At 35.4% G+C, this 17,836-nt stretch overlaps 1 protein-coding gene across 1 annotated transcript in view; it reads right to left on the reverse strand.

The window, feature by feature from the left end:
* Positions 1-17,836, reverse strand: part of CSMD2 (CUB and Sushi multiple domains 2) — a 994,819-nt gene that overhangs the window by 244,309 nt on the left and 732,674 nt on the right. Inside the window, exons 23-25 of the mRNA XM_031962095.1 lie at positions 5,628-5,784; positions 3,787-3,978; positions 966-1,092 (exon numbers count right to left, since the gene is read on the reverse strand). Of these exons, the coding sequence (XP_031817955.1) occupies positions 966-1,092; positions 3,787-3,978; positions 5,628-5,784 (476 nt within the window). The remainder of the gene's footprint in view (positions 1-965; positions 1,093-3,786; positions 3,979-5,627; positions 5,785-17,836) is intronic.

Raw genomic sequence — 17,836 nt, forward strand, 5'->3', positions numbered from 1 at the left:
ATTTAAGACATCTTTTTGAATGACCATCCATATGAACATAATTTTAAATTATCCTTTATCTACTTTGAGAGCAAGGATATTGCCTTTCATAGTGTGGCTAAGCATAAATCTGCACAAATGGCAAAAGCTCAATGAGAATTTTCTGATGATATTTAAGAGGTGAGTTCCATAGCTCAATACAATAGTAAAAAAACAAAAACACAATTTAACTCCTCTATTATTTTAGATAGAAATTACATGGGGACATAACTGGTAGTACAAATCAATTATATGTGTTATTCATATATATTGTAAAATGTTATACAAAATAAAAGGAAGGTATATTAACTTAGAGACCTTTGATGGGTATCATGTTAATTAGTGTGTCCCTGTTCACTATAGGAGACTTTCTGGCATTGGTGTATAAAAGCATGCAAAAGCTGCTATAAAGAGGAACTTCAATCATTAATTGGCTATGTTACCAAGAAGACATGTCATATTTATGCCTTCTAGCCATATGGTGTCCCTGTAAGTGGTTAATAAAACAAGATCACAAGACCTAGCTCAGACCCAGGAGACAGTGAAGCAAGTAGTAAGGTCAATGGATAACCAGGATGTAACTTCTAAGGCTCTCTCTCTTTCAATGATTTATTTTAAAATTTAAATATTGAGATTACTCCCCTTTAATTTCCTAAAGGGCTAATAAACTTTTGCCTAAATCCATCACTGTTCTGAATAGACTGAAAAAGATGAGTGTGATAGCCACCAGAATTTGCCATTGGGAGAAGCTAGAATGCCTTATTGCAACTACAATGATTAGAAAATGCAAAAATCCTAGGTAGCACATGAAGTCCTGGTCCTTTTCTCTGAGACTCAATTGGAAGCTTGTTATCTCACTTATGACATAAAAGTCACTACATAAAAGATGTAGTGATATCCCTTGAAACGAGAATATTGATTGCTTCCATGAGCCCTTTTTCACTTACCTTATTGTGCACCCAGCATCAGCTTCAATAGTCCAAACACAGTTGAGATTATGGTCATAGGGAGCTGGATACCCAGGTGACAGCACTTGTCCAGACATCTCTCCTTTGATAGTCCCTCCACATTCAGCTGAAAGAAATCCCAAGAGTGCGAAGCAAATGAGAAATCTGACAGAGTACCTTTTTGGCAGTTTCAATGACTGTTACACCTTTTTCTGAGATCCTCCAGGATTACATAGTGATGGTAATAACCCCAGGGTATAGTGGAACCTAAGAAACTGAAGTGATCTAACATGCTAACATTCTTCTTTAATAGTTGTACCTGCTAAGAGGAATTAACAGAGAAGAAATGTACAGCTCTTTTAATGTCATCACAAAACACCAAAAACATATCACAAACTCAAGGAAATAAGATTTTTTTTTTTTTTGAGGCAATTGGGTTAAGTGAGTTGCCTAGGGTCACACAGCTATGAAGGGTTAAGTGTCTGAGACCAGATTTGAACTTAGGTTCTCCTGACTTCAGGGCTAGTGCTCTATCCATGGAAATAAGAATTTTTAAATGGTACCCCTTTGATCTAGACATTAGAATTGGATGCACAAAAGGCCTCCCCACTATATGCTGACTCTGGGCCCTAAAGTCTTAATCAAATTAGAACTGGGTTACTAGGTAAAGGGTTTCTCAGCAGTGCTATCAGGAAGACAAGCTATTGGGGACAAACAGGGAAACATAAGCAAAAATGAAAAGAAGAAAAGGTGAAGAAAAATTGTTAATACTACAGGAGGTAACAATCACAAAATCATGGTATGTTAAAGATGAAAGGGACATTAGAACACCCAAAATGACCACTCACTTTAAAGAAGAAACTGGCCAAGGTCATAGAACTGGAGTTAGAAGATAAGTCTAAAATTAAACTAACTAAAGGTAACCTAAACTAATAAGAACAGAAACAAACAACAAAAACACCTACTACATAACAACTGTTATATCTGATATTTATATAATACTTTGTTTTGCAAAGCAACACATTAGTAAGCTCATTAGTTCATTTGCTTCTCTCACAACAAGCTGGTATGATGCTACTCCCATTGCACAGATAAGGAAAATAAAATTCACAGAATTTAGGTGACTTGCCCACAGTCATACAGATTAGTAAATGTCTGGGGGAGCATTTAACCCCAGATCTTTCTAGCTCCAGATTCAATGTTCTATTCATTGCTCTATGTCATTTTTACCAAAAGGCATCCCCTGATGGGAAAATCACTACCTATAGAGAAATGCCATTTTACTTTTGAACAGCTCAAATGATCAGTAATGAAATCAATATCTAGCTCTCAGTGATTTCTATCTGTTTCTTCTTTTGTCATCTGAGGTCAAATGGAATCAGACAAACTACTCTTACATGTTACAGTCCTTTCAATACTGAAAGGCAGTTATGATGTCTCTCTTAAGTCTTCTCTTCTATAAGCTAAACATGACTAATTTCTTCAAGCACCACTGAAATAGTATGATTTAACGTGATCTCATCATGGTAGTGCCTTTGTTTGGAAGCACTCCAGTTTACCAGTGTCTTTCTTAATGAAGTAGCCAGAAATGAAGGCGATACTCCAGATGTGGTCTGAGCAGTAAAGAAGTTCCATGCCTCTGATAGAGCCTAAATCCATGTTGTCTTCTCTTTATCCTTATTAGCTGTACTGTCATTTTAGAGAAACCTCTGCCTTGAGGCACCAAATTCCTGCTTAATGGTGAATGCCAACTATATTATTTATTTTTTTTCAGGAGGGGCTCCCTTCATGCTTCTCTTTCCTTCTCCTTCTACCTCTCTCTCTCTCTAAATGTCTGTCTCTCTCTGTTTCTGCCTCTGTGTGTCTTTATCTTTTTCTGTCTGTCTCTGTGTTTTTGTGAATCTCTTCCCCCCTCTCCTGTTCCATCCCCCTTTCCCTTCCTCTCCCTCTTTGTCCTCTCTTCTCTCTCTCTGTCTCTGTCTTTCTCTCTCTATCTCTGTGTCTCTTTCTGTCTGTCTGTCTATCTCTGTCTTCTCTCTTCTCTGTCTCTCTTCTCTCTTCTCTGTCTCTCTCTCTCTCCCCTTGTCTCTCTCTCTCTTTTTTCCTCTCCCTCTTCCTTTTCTTCTTTCTCTTTCCTTCGCCTTCTTTCTCTCCCTCTAACTCCCTCTTTCCCTCCCTCCCTCCCTGTGTCTGTCTGTAATTAGGGTTAACTGAATTGCCAAGGGTTACACAGCCAGCAAGTGTGTGAGACCACATTTGAATTCAGGTCTTCCTGACTCCATGGCTGGTGCTACTTAGCTGCCTCTCATATTTCTCTTAACTTACAACTTTACTCTCCAGACTTTTTTGCTTCCACTTCCTATGTGCCTATTGCCTTGTCCCTCTTCTATTTCACTATCCAGGTTCCTTTAACTTTTGTCTTCTTCCATTAGAATGCAAATTCTTTGAAAGCCAGGATTTTCTTGCTTGCCTCTATCTGTATTGCCAGGGCTTATAAACACAAATCTGGCACACCCTAAGGGCTTACCTTATCTCTGTTTTATCCACCTATATTGCTCTTTTAAACTCCATCCTGATTAGATTTTAGACATCTTGGATGTTTCTTAACTCTACCATATCTTGGCATCCTGGGGGACATCTCAAACTCCAATAGGTACTTCTGGTTGCAATAGGTGCTATCAGCCTTGTGCCAAATGGGACCCAACTATAGATTTTATTTATTTTATTATTGTTATAGAAGAAAAGGCAATAAGGGTAAAAAGGAAGCTTTGCTATAAAAAAAAGAAATCTGAAGGGATAATGAGAAGCAGAGCAATCCTACCAATGCAAATGGGGAGAGGTTTATCCCAGGCTCTGCGCTCTCCAGTCAGGCACATCAAAACTGGGCTGCCTCGTAGAGTGTATCCAGGGTCACAGCTGAAGGATACGGAACTTCCTGCAAAGTGGCCCCCATCATGAACTTTAAAGCCAAATTGAGGGATCCCAGGATCCTCACATTTGATGAGTTCAAAACCTAGTAGAGAAGATACAATTGTAAAAAAGTGACCTATTCAGAAACCTTCAAAGAAATTCCTTAACCACCCTTCAAAGTGATGGTTAGGACAGATAAGAGGAAAACACTGATAACTTCACAGATTTCACTCCTACATTTCCGAGCAGGAGATTTTCTGAGCTAAGTAACAAACTCCTTGGACTTTACAAGTAATTAACTGGTTCACATCTTTGTGTTTTTGCATTTGTGCTTATCCACATACAGAATGACCCCTCAACTCTTCAGTTATGGCAAAATCTCTAAGCATTTCCAAAACCACCTCTTTCAGGAAACCTTTCTTGCCTATGCTACCAAATTCTAATTGCTTTCTCATTGTGAGTAAGGATTGTTTCAATCTTTGTTCTTGAATCCCCAGAGTCTAGTACAGTGCCTAGCACATAGCAGACACTTAATAAATCGATTATTATATAATTGTATATTAATACCCATATTTAGGAAATTAAGGATCACAAGATCATAGACTTTGAACTGGAAGAAAAGAGAAACCATGTATTTCAGGTGTTCTTAACTTGGGATACATGAATTTTTAAAAATAGTTTAATAAGTAAGTATAATTGGTTTTCTTTGTAATTCTGTATATATATACGTGTGTGTGTGTGTGTGTGTGTGTGTGTGTGTGTATAATATTGATGGATACATAGGTTTTACCAGACTTCCAGAAAGGTTCATGAACACCCGCAAAATCTAAGAACATTCTAAACAAGTCTCTTTTTACAAATAGGGAACTGATGTCAAAAGAGGTTAAGCAACTTGTCCGAAGTCAAGCAGGTGTAGTAACTGTCAGAGGTCAGATTGAACATAGCTTTTCTGATTTCAAATCTAATTACAGCATACCAACTCTCTAATAATGAGAGAAAGCTTGAGATATCTTAGTGTACTCTCTTTTGATTAAGAAAGGCATTTTGGAAAGTACAGTACACCCTGACCTTTCTGTCTTCAAAAGGGGGAAAATGTAGAAAAGAATTTTCTGTCATGTGTCATATGTCATAAGAAAAAAAACCCACACTTGGGTTATTAAAGCTACATTTAAAAAGTGTTACAGTGAAACTTCAATTCCAAATACTAAAGAAATTGTGTAAAGCCCTAAGAGGTGTCAGACAATCAAAATATCCAATGCGAGAGAATTAAAAATTCTTTTTTTTTAATCCATAAACAAAGTAAAATTTCAAAACCCCTTATAGATTAGTAAAATTGTTAAAAGAACAGTAGAAAAAGTAGGTTTTTTTTTTTTTTTTTTTTTTTTTAGGTATCATTACTGTTTTGAATAGCTTCCCTTAAATATACATTATTTTTATAGATGTAGGGATTTCATGTTATAAAGCATTTCAATAAAACTTCTTTTAAATGTTTTTTTTTAAAAAAAGCATTATGTAATATTTTACTCCATTATACCTATGGTTAAATGGGATTACTTGTAATGTGATTAGACACCAGGATCTACATGGGGACAGCATACCTGAATTAAAGGGCTTGTTACTAAATAATCAGATCTTCAAGTACTAGCCTTAGAAAACCAAATCACATCAGAGATAAAGCGATAATTTCTTAATTTTTGTCAAAGGCAAGAACATTGACTTAAATACCCTCTCAAATATAAAAAAAAGACTTACTGGAAAACTGAAGTTCAAATCCTTTGCTGGTGTTCTCAGAGTCGGTAATAAAATCAAGCCACAGACTGCTGGATGTGCTATTTAAACTGACCCCCAACATCTCTGAACGACTGAACACACCCAGTAAGCGAGCAGAGTTATTGCTGCCATCATAAACCTAGACACAAGAAAGACAAGGTCAAATAACTGCATTAGAATTATAGGATATATTAGTATGAATTTGCTTAAAAGCAGTAACAATGAAGCTCAAAATTTGAATCTTAATGAAAACCAGATAAAATTGGTTGGCGATGTTAAAAACAAAAATAAAAATAGGATGAAATAAAGTAGAAACAGCACAATGGACATGACAGAGAAGGTAGAGATGGCAGCAGTAGAAAGGAGAAGAGATAGCTGAGAAAATAGAGGTTGCAGAGATGGCAGAGGTAGCATAAAAACCAGGAATTACAGAAACTGGGAGAAGGTGGCAAAAAAGACAGAAGAGACAAAATCAATTTCTCTCTCTCTCTCTCTCTCTCTCTCTCTCTCTCTCTCTCTCCCCCTCTGTGCCCTGACTAATGTTTGCTCTCACTCTTATTTTCTTCTTGAGTCCAATCCTGATGAGACAGGAAGAGTTTACTCTCTACTTTGTTTCAGTGGGGACTGATTCAAGAAGCATTACACAATCCCTGCCTCTGGCCACCTATATTCTCTCATAGCTGGATCGCAGAATTAGAGCTGCAAGGAACCTCAGAGACTATTTAGTCTAAACTCCTCCTTATGTGGGCAACTAGGTGACACAATGGATAGGGTGCCAGACCTGGAGTCAGACTCAGGCCCTTACTAACTGTGATTCCGGGCAAGTCAAGTAATCCATTTTCCTTCACTTTCTCAACTGTAAAATAAACTGGAGAAGGAAATGGCAAACCACTCCATTATATTTGCTAAGAAAACCCCAAAAGAGATTATGAAGAATCAGAGACGATTGAAAATTGCTACTCAACAACAAGAACATATATTTTAATAACTCCATTTCAATATAATTGGTTTCCTTTTTAATATTATATATTCAAAAACTATTTTAAGAAAAGTTTTGTATGTTTCATCATACTGTCAAAGGGGTCCATGACACAAAAATGATTAACAATCCCTATCTAGATCATCCCTGGTTGGAGTTCAAAGATACACTTCATAGGACTATAGACTTAATTCTTAGATACTCAAGAAGGATTTAAAAAAAAAAATTATCCACAGTCTCACCATTTCATTTTACAATGAGGAAGCTGGGCTCTAGAGAAAGTTACCAGAATTCATACAAATACTAAGAAGCAGTTTCAGGATTTACCCAGGTCTTCTAGTTCTAATTCTATCATTTTTCAATTACACAGAGGCAGCTAGTAGTACATTAGAGAAAGCAATGAGCCTAGAGTCAAGTTCAAATATGTCCTTGACACTTAATATGTGCTTCTGGGCAAGTCAAATAACTTTTTACTGCTCAAATTTAATCAACTGTAAATGAGAATACTACTAGCATCTACCTCCTAAGGTTTTAGTGAGTATTAAATAAGATCTTAGCACAGTACCTGGCACATAGCAAGCACTTAATAAATCCTGTTACCTTCTTTTCTCCTTCCTCAGACTACATTCTTTCTTATCCAGCTCATGCTGTCAAAGAAGAATTGACTTCCCAAAGCACTTATTCTTGAACACTTGGTGACCCAAAAATTATGTCTTCACTAAGCATTATTTCTTCTTGTCATTCAAGTTTATGAGATGGCTTTTCATCCTTCATCCTTTCATGGGATGCTGTTCCTCCTATCTCTTACTAGTGAAGGAAATACTGACAACTTTGTTGGAAAGGGATAAGACGAGGTAGAGGGTATAGGTGATAGCAGCCTGGGTGATACGTATCAGGCACCAGAGATTTGGATTCCTAAGGAGGCAGGCTAAGTAACTAACCTCTGCCCAGCTGCATGCCATGGAGAGGGAACAGTGGCCAAAGCTTGTTGGGAGCAGGACTTTTCACTCTCAGTTGCCTTTCCTTCTTCCTTTGAATCCGAATTTTTAGGAATTCTAGCAATAGGCAACTCTGGCTGGAATAATGAGCTAGCCCTCAAAGCTTTAAGCTCATCATTCCCTTCTAGCAATTGTACAAACAATAATATAAGCTGTAGCTAAGTGAAAACCCTCACAATGCATTGGTAAATATCAGAGCTGGCATTTTTGAGTGGGTAATGACTATTTCTACACAGCCAACAATTTCTTTGCTTCCATGTGGAGCTGGCTATAGGAATATTAGAACAGTTTCTTTTCCACTATTTAATAAATAAAGCATCCAAAAGGACAGTATTCTTTAATCAGATAGGGCTGCATTTATGATTCTGGTTCAGGCTTTAGAGGGCCTATCTATTTGAAGAATATGAAATATCTATGGCACTTAGAAGTTACAAGACTCAGTGCACCCAATTCAGAGACAGAGAGAGGTCAATTAGTCTTCTTGTTGCATCCAAATTATATAGAAAGGGGTTTATTGTTTGTTTTTTAAACACCATTTCTCGATACCATGACAATATAAATATTCCTCCTATATACTCTCATTCCTTCCTGCTTCTGCAAGAGTCAATACTTATCCTACAAAGGTCAAAATGGTGGCAAGACTAGTACTAGAACCAAGAAAACTAAGTAGTTATCAAAAGTTCAAGTAGGCTGAACAGAAAAAGGAAAGCTGTAGTTAACAAAGATCAGGAAAAGGGAAATATTAAAACAAACTAACAAAACATGCTATAATGGTTGCAAAAAATTATAATAATTATTTTTACTAATTATAGTTTATAAAACATTTTGTATATCACAAACATATAAAAATTTACATAACCACTGTATGAGGTAGGCAGGACAAGTATGAGTCTTCCCATTTTATAGATGAAAAAACTAAGACTAAGTCCTCAACCCAGAGGCACACAGTAATAGGACACAATGACAGTTGCAAAGATAGCAGAAACAAAAACGAAAGTCTGACTTCATATTCACTCTTTTTTATATTGTATGGTGTTGGTTTTCAAGCAGGCAAAATTTAGAAAAGCAAGGAGATCCCTGAAAGATCTGGAATAAGAGAAGGGTTTATAACCAAATAAGAGACAGAAAGAAACACAAAAAGTAAAATGGATAATTTTGATTACATAAAATGTAAAAATCTTTCCATAACTAAAACCAGTCAAAATTAGAAGAAAAGGAGGAAACTGGGGGTATTTTTTTTACTACAAGTTTGTTTGATAAAAGCCTTCTTTCTCAAATATATAGGGAATTGAGATATTTACTAAAAAAAAAAAATCTATTCCAAAAAAGATATATGGTTAAAGAATGAGAATAGACAATTTTCAAAAGATGTCAAAACTATCAACAGTCACATGAAAAATTTTCTAAATCACTATTGATTAGAGAAAAGCAAATAAAAAGTTTTGAGGTAATACCTCACACCTATTAGATTGGCTATTTTGATAAAAAAGGAAATGCTGAGGGAATGTGGAAAAATCATAACACTAATGCACTATTTTGCACTATTGTGAATGCCAACCATCCTGAAGAACAATTTGGAATTACACCAAAAGAGCTATAAAATTGTACATACCCTTTGCCCCAGAAATGCCACTACTAAGTCTATATCCAAAAAAATTAAGAAGAGAAAGGGAGAAAGAACCTCTACATACAAAAATACTGAGAGCAGTTCTTTTTATGGTGACAAAGAATTAAAAACTTAGGGGATAACAAAAACTGAGAAATGGTTAAACAAGTTATGGTTGAACAAGTGATGGTACAATGTCTTGATTTGATGCTATTATGCTATAAGAAATCACGAGATAGGTGGTTTCAGAAAATCCTGTGAAGATTTAAATGAACTGATACAAAGTGAAGTAAGCAAAACTAGAAGAATATTGTACACTGTAACAGCAATAACACTGATCAACTATGAAAGACTTAGCTACTCTGATCAGGATAATGATTAAGACAACTTAAAAGTATCCCTGATGAAAAATGCTATATACTTCCAGAAAGAGAACTGAAGAACTGAGTAGATTGAAAAATAGTTTTTCATTCTATTTTTTTCTTGGCTAATATGGAAACATGACTAATATGGAAATATATTTCACATAACTTCATATGTAAAATTAATATCCTATTTCTTGCCTTCTCAATGGCTAGGGAAAGGGTTCGAGGGAGCAAAAGAAATAGGAACTCAAATTTTAAAAAATGAATGTTAAAATAAAGTATATATTTTAATTTTTTAAAAAGAAACTCCATGAAATCAGAATGAAGCAAGATCCAAAAATCAAACAGGCTTTAAGGGTGGAGGAGAGGGAAGGAACTGGCTTTAATAATGAGAAATAAAATGAAGGTGAGCAATAAATCAATAAAAGAAAAAGTATTTCTTAAGTGCTTACTAAATGTCAGGAATTCAGACAGAGAAAGGTCACATAAGTCATAGCAAAACAAGGATAAGAAAAAAACAGAGATGTGAACCTTGAATCTAAGCTAGGGGATCCTTAAGTATGGATTCCTACCAAAGCAGGAATTAGTGACAAATAGGTCTATGGCTATAAATAATACAGCTGCATCTAAATGAAAACATGAAAAAACCCAATACTGACGATACACTGGGTTTCAGAGCTTTGGCCAATGCTCTTTATTGTTGGTGTTGTTCAGACTGTAGACCTTAATTTTGGAAGACAGGAGTACTTTGAAGAATACTGAGGCAGAAAAACAACACAATGCCCATCAATTGTAGAATTTTTTCCAAATCTCTAACAGTAAAAGTTTAATAACAGAGGGACAACAAAATACCTTGACTAGTACTCTGTCAGGATTGAAAATATGGTTCTACTGACCAGCTTATGTTGTAGGACATGCTAATCATAACATTACTGATCACATTCTATTTAATTTTATTCCTACAAAAGGCAGCACATGAGGGTGGGTTGACAGAAGGTGAGGAAGAGAGACAGAGACTGAGAAAGACATATAGATAGTGACAGACACAGAGCAGAGAGGCAGTTACAGAAAGATAGAGACAAGGGCACGGCAAGAGAGGGAGAGAGAGGGGGAGGGGGAGGAGGAGGAATAGAGACAAAAAGACAGAGGAAGACAAAGAGAGGGGGAAGTTAAGGGGGAGAGGGAGAGGGAAAAAAAGAGAGGGGTGAGAGGAAGGAAAGAAGGAAGAGAGAAAGAGTGGGGTGGAGGGAAGGAGGGAGAGAGAAGGCAGGAAAGAGATAAAAAGGGGAAAATTTTAAGACAGACAATAGGCTTCTTCTCCATTTTTCCCAAGGACTCACAAATGGTCCATAGAAGCATTAGAAAGGTGGACAGAAACTCCAATTTTATATTCCAAACTCAACAGATCTAGAAAATAACAAGAAATTTATAAATCATATCAAAAAGAAGGGGCTAACCTGGACCATTTCGATATGCAATATTACAATCTCTGACAGAGAATATACACTTTGTCAGAAATATTACCAAAGGAAATGGGGAAAAAACAAAAAGTTTGGTTTGGTTTGGTAGATACTTCTTGTTGTCTTATTTCTAAACTTCCAGCGTTGAAGTCTGGCAAGTCTTTTTTCTGCCCTATTTGCAAAGCTATTGTCATGTGTGGAGTCATTAGAATCTATGTTCTTAAGTCTCATGGCCTTCTGACTCAATAGTTTTTGGTTCATTTGCACTTCTCTGGCTAAGAGTAAAACATAACAGCAATGTTGATAGGGCCTCTTATTTTGGAACTTAATGTCCCCAATGAAACATAGGAGAGATGTAATCTATGCCAACCTAGTTTGCACACTTGATGCATTTTAAGGATTTCTTCAGTGATCTTTATTTTTCCCATTATTAAAGCTTAATTTTATATGTAGTTTATTTTGATCTTGTTATTTCTTCAAGGTGATCAATGTGCATTTTAGTACTGTGTATTTAATAAATATAGCTAATACTTAAAGAGAACTCTTTGTGGATATGTGAATATGTGCCTTTTTTTTTTTTAACATGTGTGCTTTCTCCTTTCACTCCATCAATCTCATTTTGCCAGACAAATTTTTCATATGCATAGATTTTCTTGGTCTACCAAATCACAGATGATAGAATCTGAGTTAGAAGGGAAATAGTGCCAACAGAGCAATCTAGGCAATGATTATGATAATATAAATTTTAAAAGAATATGAAAAGACAACTGCATTCACATTAAGTGTATTACCAGTTCTGGTCCAGAAAACAGATGACATAACAAACTTATCTGTTTTTAAAAGAGATATGGACACTATGAGACTGGAATAATTCATGTCAGATAATTGTTTTCCTGGTTAGTTTTACTTAACGGTTTTTTACTATTAACATGGAAGGTTTAAGAGCAGAGATGTATTTCATAAAATGAATCTCGCATAATGAATACCAGACATTAAAAAACCAACACAATAATTAATCAGTATAGAGTAGTAGACTTGGCTCTAATTCCTGGCAAAATTCTAGAGTAATAAAGAGGATGGTTTGTGAACATCCAAAAACTAAAGAGGTGATCAAAAAGAGATAATATTGCTTCATTAGCAACAAGTTAATACAAATATAAAGAAATAAATCAACTGATCAACAAAGATTTATTAAATTAAATATGAGACATTTCTGTATCCAAAGAACTTATATTTTACTTGAAGAGATACCATGTCAACAGGTAATTAATATAATGACAAGATATAATGACAAGAAAAAGAATTGAACTTTTATAGCTATATAGAATTCCCAAATGAGGAAATTTTCTTTTCAGAAGTAAGTTGACATGTGTTCAGTATCTTTTGTCTTAAAGATTTATCCAGGGTCCTATAACCAGCAGATATCAGAGGCAAGACTTGAATCCAGGTCTTCTTGGTTCGGAGGCTAGCTAGGTTATGATGTATGTGGATTACATACACTCTCAATAAGTTCACAGTCTGAGGGGAGACAACATGCAAACAAATATGTACAAAGATACAAAAAAGGATAAAGCTGAGCTAATCAACAGAAGAGATTATTATTAATACAGAATATGAAAAGAATCTTGTAGAAAGTAGAATTTTATCTGAAACTTTAAGGAAGGAGAGAAACTATTCCCAGCATGTGGGACAGCCAATAAAAAATGCATGGAGTCTGAATATGGAGCATCTTGTGTTTCACTAAATCTCAGAATACACTGACAGGGTAGGGAAGTACAGAGTAAAGGAATAAGTTTAACAAGGCTGGCAAAGTAGAAGGGGGGCAGCTGATGAAAGGCTTTGAACACCAGAAGATATTCTATTTGATCCTGGAGATGACAGGGAGGCACTGGAGTTGATTGAATGGGTGGTGGGGGTTGCAAGGAAAAGAAATGAGGCTCTGGATGACATGGTCCGATTTGAGCTTTAAGATTAGTCTAACAGATGAGTGAAGGATGAACAGGAGTTAAGAAAGATTTGAGGCAGACTTTTTAACCAGAAGGATGTGTGTGTGTGTGTGTGTGTGTGTGTGTGTGTGTGTGTGTGTGTGATTTTATTAGAGTAGACTAGGAATGTGATGATGAGGACCTGTATGAGATGAGAGATGTTATGAAGGAATCCACAGGATTTAGCCATAGACTAGAAATGGAGAATCAGCCTAAGAGGGAAATTAGAAGGAATTAAGAAGAAAGATAATGAGTTCAAGCTTGGACATGATGAATTTAAGATGAATCATTCAATCAATATTCATTAAGTACTCACAACTGGGCTTAATACAAGGGAAACAACAAGAAGCAAAAGACTAATGAGGGAGACAACACATAAACAAATATATACAAATAAAGCTATATTCAGGAAAAAGAAGAAATAACTAACAGAGGAAAGATGCTGCAATTTAGAGGGATTGGGAAAAGTTTCCTGAAGAAAGTAGAATTTTAGTGGGAACATAATCAAAGACAAAAAAGGTCAGAAGTCAGAGAAAAGCTGAGGGAGCATTATAGGAATGGATACAGCCAGAGAAAATGCTCAGAATGGAGAGATGGAGTAGCTTATTTGTGGAACTGTCTAGAGGCAGATGTCACTGAATCAAAACGTATGTATTGAGGAGAAAGGTGAAAGACGACTGGAAAGATAGGAGGCTAGGTTATGAAGGGTTAAATTGTCAACTACAACATTTCATATTTGATTCTAGAGCCAATAGAGAGCTTATGGAATAGGGAGATGACAAGGTCAGATCTGCACTTCAGTAGCAGAATGGATTAGATTGAAATGGAGAAAAATTCTTGGCAGGCAGACCTACCACAACCTACTGAAATAATCCTCACATGGGCAGCCCTTTTTGTAGTGGCTAGAAACTGGAAACTGAATGGATGTCCATCAGTTGGAGAATGGCTGAATAAATTGTGGTATATGAAAATTATGGAATATTACTGTTCTGTAAGAAATGACCAACAGGATGATTTCAGAAAGGCCTGGAGAGACTTACACGAACTGATGCTGAGTGAAATGAGCAGGACCAGGAGATCATTATATACTTCAACAACAATACTAGATGATGACTAGTCCTGATGGATCAGGCCATCCTCAGCAACAAGATCAACCAAATCATTTCTAATGGAGCAGTAATGAACTGAACTAACTATACCCAGAAAAAGAACTCTGGGAGATGACTAAAAACCATTACATTGAATTTCCAGTCCCTATATTTATGCACACCTGCATCTTTGATTTCCTTCACAAGCTAATTGTACAATAATTCAGAGTCTGATTCTTTTTGTACAGCAAAATAATGTTTTGGTCATGTATACTTATTGTGTATCTAAGTTATATTTTAATATATTTAACATCTACTGGTCATCCTGCCATCTAGGGGGGGGTGGGGGGGAAGAGGTGAAAAATTGGAACAAGAGGTTTGGCAATTGTTAATGCTGTAAAGTTACCCATGTATATATCGTGTAAATTAAAGGCTATTAAATAAAAAAAAAAAAAAATAATCCTCACATGAGGTTTTGAAGGCCTGCACTAGAGTATATATAGTTTTGAGATTTCTAAGAGGCCTTTGGAGATATGAAAGTGAAAGTTAGAGCTACATAATTAGGACTGAGAATCATCAATTATCTGTAATGATAATTGATTCCATGGAAACTGATCAGATCACCAGTGAAACAAAATCAACAGAATTCTGGTATAATACAATAATCAATGTTAGAACTGTTCTCCTTAATTTAAATGACATGTTTCTCTTTTAGTAACTGATAATGTTTCCTCTCATTCAAAGAACAAACTTTGTAAAAGAAATTCTTTGAATTTTTGCAGGGTAAGTTTATTAATTAATATTACTATACATAAAATTATATTTCAAATAACGTTGATAATTTCAAATTTTTTGGATGATTTGTCAGATATAATTAGGTGGATAATGTTTTGTTATTGTTTATTTTATTTTATTTATTTTTACTTTGAAATGTGGCTGACAGAGACTTCAGGCTAGGAGAAGTATAAGTTTTATCTTCAATTCAATTCTCCTTCAAGAAATCTTATTATGATAATTGCCTGTTTTATGATGATTTCTTTACTTAAAATTAAATAACATAATACCAAATTCAACTAACCAGGAAGATAAAACTAAATTTTGGCGCGATGTACTGAAAATGAATAAACAAGTGAAGGTTCCAGAATCAATTCTTTGACTTTGGATTCCCTCTCCCCAGATATAATGTATACATTAATGACATTTGACATATGTACAAGATAAGGGTACAAACTTTAATATGTATTAAACATTAATACATTTACACTCCCCTCCCTTTTTAAAGAATATAAATAGAAAACCTATTTTTTTCCTCCAGCACCCCAGTGAATTTTTATGTATGCCTGTTGAATGTAAATATACTTTAAAGATCACAATTGTATTCAACAGTTAATCCAAGTTTATAAAAGTGCCAATCGATCTCTCACGCTGAATTCTTGGACAAAATTGAGATATATGAACTAGATAGTAAAGTTAAGTGAATTTACAAGTAGCTGAAAGACTATACCATTACCACCACCACCACCCAAAAAATTTGCAAATAGTCATCAATGCTTCAATGTCCACTTGGAAGGAGTATTTTGTGGAACATTCAGAGAATCTGCTCCTGGACTTGTGTTTAATATCTTTATTAATGATCTGGATGAAGTCACCGGTGACATTTTAATCAAATTTGCAGATGAATGTTATAAGGTATCCCTAGCCACATTATCTATCACAGTGTAACAATAATTAGCAAATATCTTGCATTCATTTGAATAGCCATGTAAAAATATGGGGAATTCTTAAGAAAATAGGCAATCCTGAATGAATGAAACAATGCAGAGAAGAAAGCAGAATCTAGAGCATAATATGAGCAATTACAACAATAACAAAGATGAAATGTATGCTAAATTTTGTTTCAGCCAGATTAACCACAATGAACATCTTGGATCTAGTGCATAGGATGAAACCAGACTTCTCTTTTCTTAGTAAGGAAGTGGAAAGATGATGCGAACAGGAAAACTAGGACTAGACTTTGAAGGGCTTTGAAGATGAAGGTATAAAAGTTAATATTTAATTCCAGGAGCAATAGAGAGCCATTGAAGGTCTTTGAAAGAAGGGCTGATTGACAGAGTTGACAAGTTTGATACTTCGACCATAAGAATATTATTTAGGGAATATGTATAAATGATTCATTGGAGAGGAAATGGGCTAAGAAAGAAAGAATACCAATTTGTTTAGGTATTAGTCTAGATAAAAGGTAAAGAAAGAGGGCTAGATAGTGGGAAATTCCCATTTCCATGTAGTACTCTCTTCCTCCCCTTTCTTAATATGAACAATACTCAGGGCCTTTTCTTAGGTGAGAAGATTAAAGTTAGTAATTTGTTAATTCAAATAAACTAGGAATTGGTCTACCTATCTGGTCTCTACATAATCTTATTCAAAGTTATCCCTTCCTGTTGAAATTCTAAAACAGGAGAAAGTTCCAGAATGAAGTAAGTGGGGGATCCTGTGCAATATGTTGTATAGGAGATTCTCCTTTATAAGATAAGGTAGCAGTACTGTAATATTATAAATCAGAAGATCAAAGAAGCAAAATTCAGAGTTACCTCTTCATGAAGCTTTCCCTGTACTCTATCAGTCACTTTGACCTGAAGACTGCAAAAGGTCCTTTCCTCATTAATGAATTTAACATGCTACAATATCATATATTTGTCTAAGTCTATTATTCTCTAAGTGACAAGCTTCATGAAGACAAGGTCTTTGTTTTAGACAAAGTTTGTGTTTTGCACACACATATCCCAGTGCTCTGTATACACTAGATGCCTAATAAATTTTGGTTGAACTGAACTGCAATCCTGCAAAGTGGTAGGAAGAATGCATAAACTAACATATCTCCCTATAACCAAGAAAAGGAGAAAAGTAGGAGAGTAGGTACCATTCTGACACGGAAATGATCTCTTGTGCAATACACTTGCAAGACTTCTGCTCATCATTCTTTCTCCTCACTGTTCTCAATGAACAGCCAGCTAAAAGATAAGCACACAATTCACTCCAAACTTGGGATTTCAATTTCAACATCTGTAAAGCCTTGCACCTGTCACTCCACCCCTGGATTTTTTCCCTTATCTTTAAAACAAAGGGTTTGACTAGATAATCTCTCAGGAGCCTTCCAGTACTAAAGCCATTAGCCTAAATCAGAACTGACTGAAAACACTTCACTGAATACCCAGGAGCAGTTTTCAGTAGTTTACTCATGCTAGAATTGACTGCTTTGAGACATCCCCCATCTGTGCTGTGGAAAATTCAAACCAGGAAAAGGACTAGCCCTATGTCTGTAGTACATTTTCACTGAAGCATGCATAGCCCAAACCACCAAAAGGAGTCTCTTTTCTGATTGCCCAGAACAGAAAGGCTAGAGTGACAAATTCAACTAATTTGAATCTCTAGGAAAGAAGGTTGTGATATTTCTATTCTTCTAGGGCAAAGGTTCTTAATCTAGAGGTCAATATTTTTTTCATATTTTGACAAATGTATTTCAATATAATGTATAATAATATATTATATATATATAAGATATATAATGGGTTTCTATTATCATCCTATATATTTTATTTTAATTTTAAAATTTTAAAACATGATTCTGAGAAGAAAACTATAGGATTCACCAGTCTGCCAAAGGTGTCTATAACTCAAGAAGAACTATTGGGGAATGTTTGAGATAGCCACAA

The sequence above is a fragment of the Sarcophilus harrisii genome, chromosome 3 (assembly GCF_902635505.1).
Source record: "Sarcophilus harrisii chromosome 3, mSarHar1.11, whole genome shotgun sequence".
In the NCBI taxonomy this organism is placed as follows: domain Eukaryota; kingdom Metazoa; phylum Chordata; class Mammalia; order Dasyuromorphia; family Dasyuridae; genus Sarcophilus; species Sarcophilus harrisii.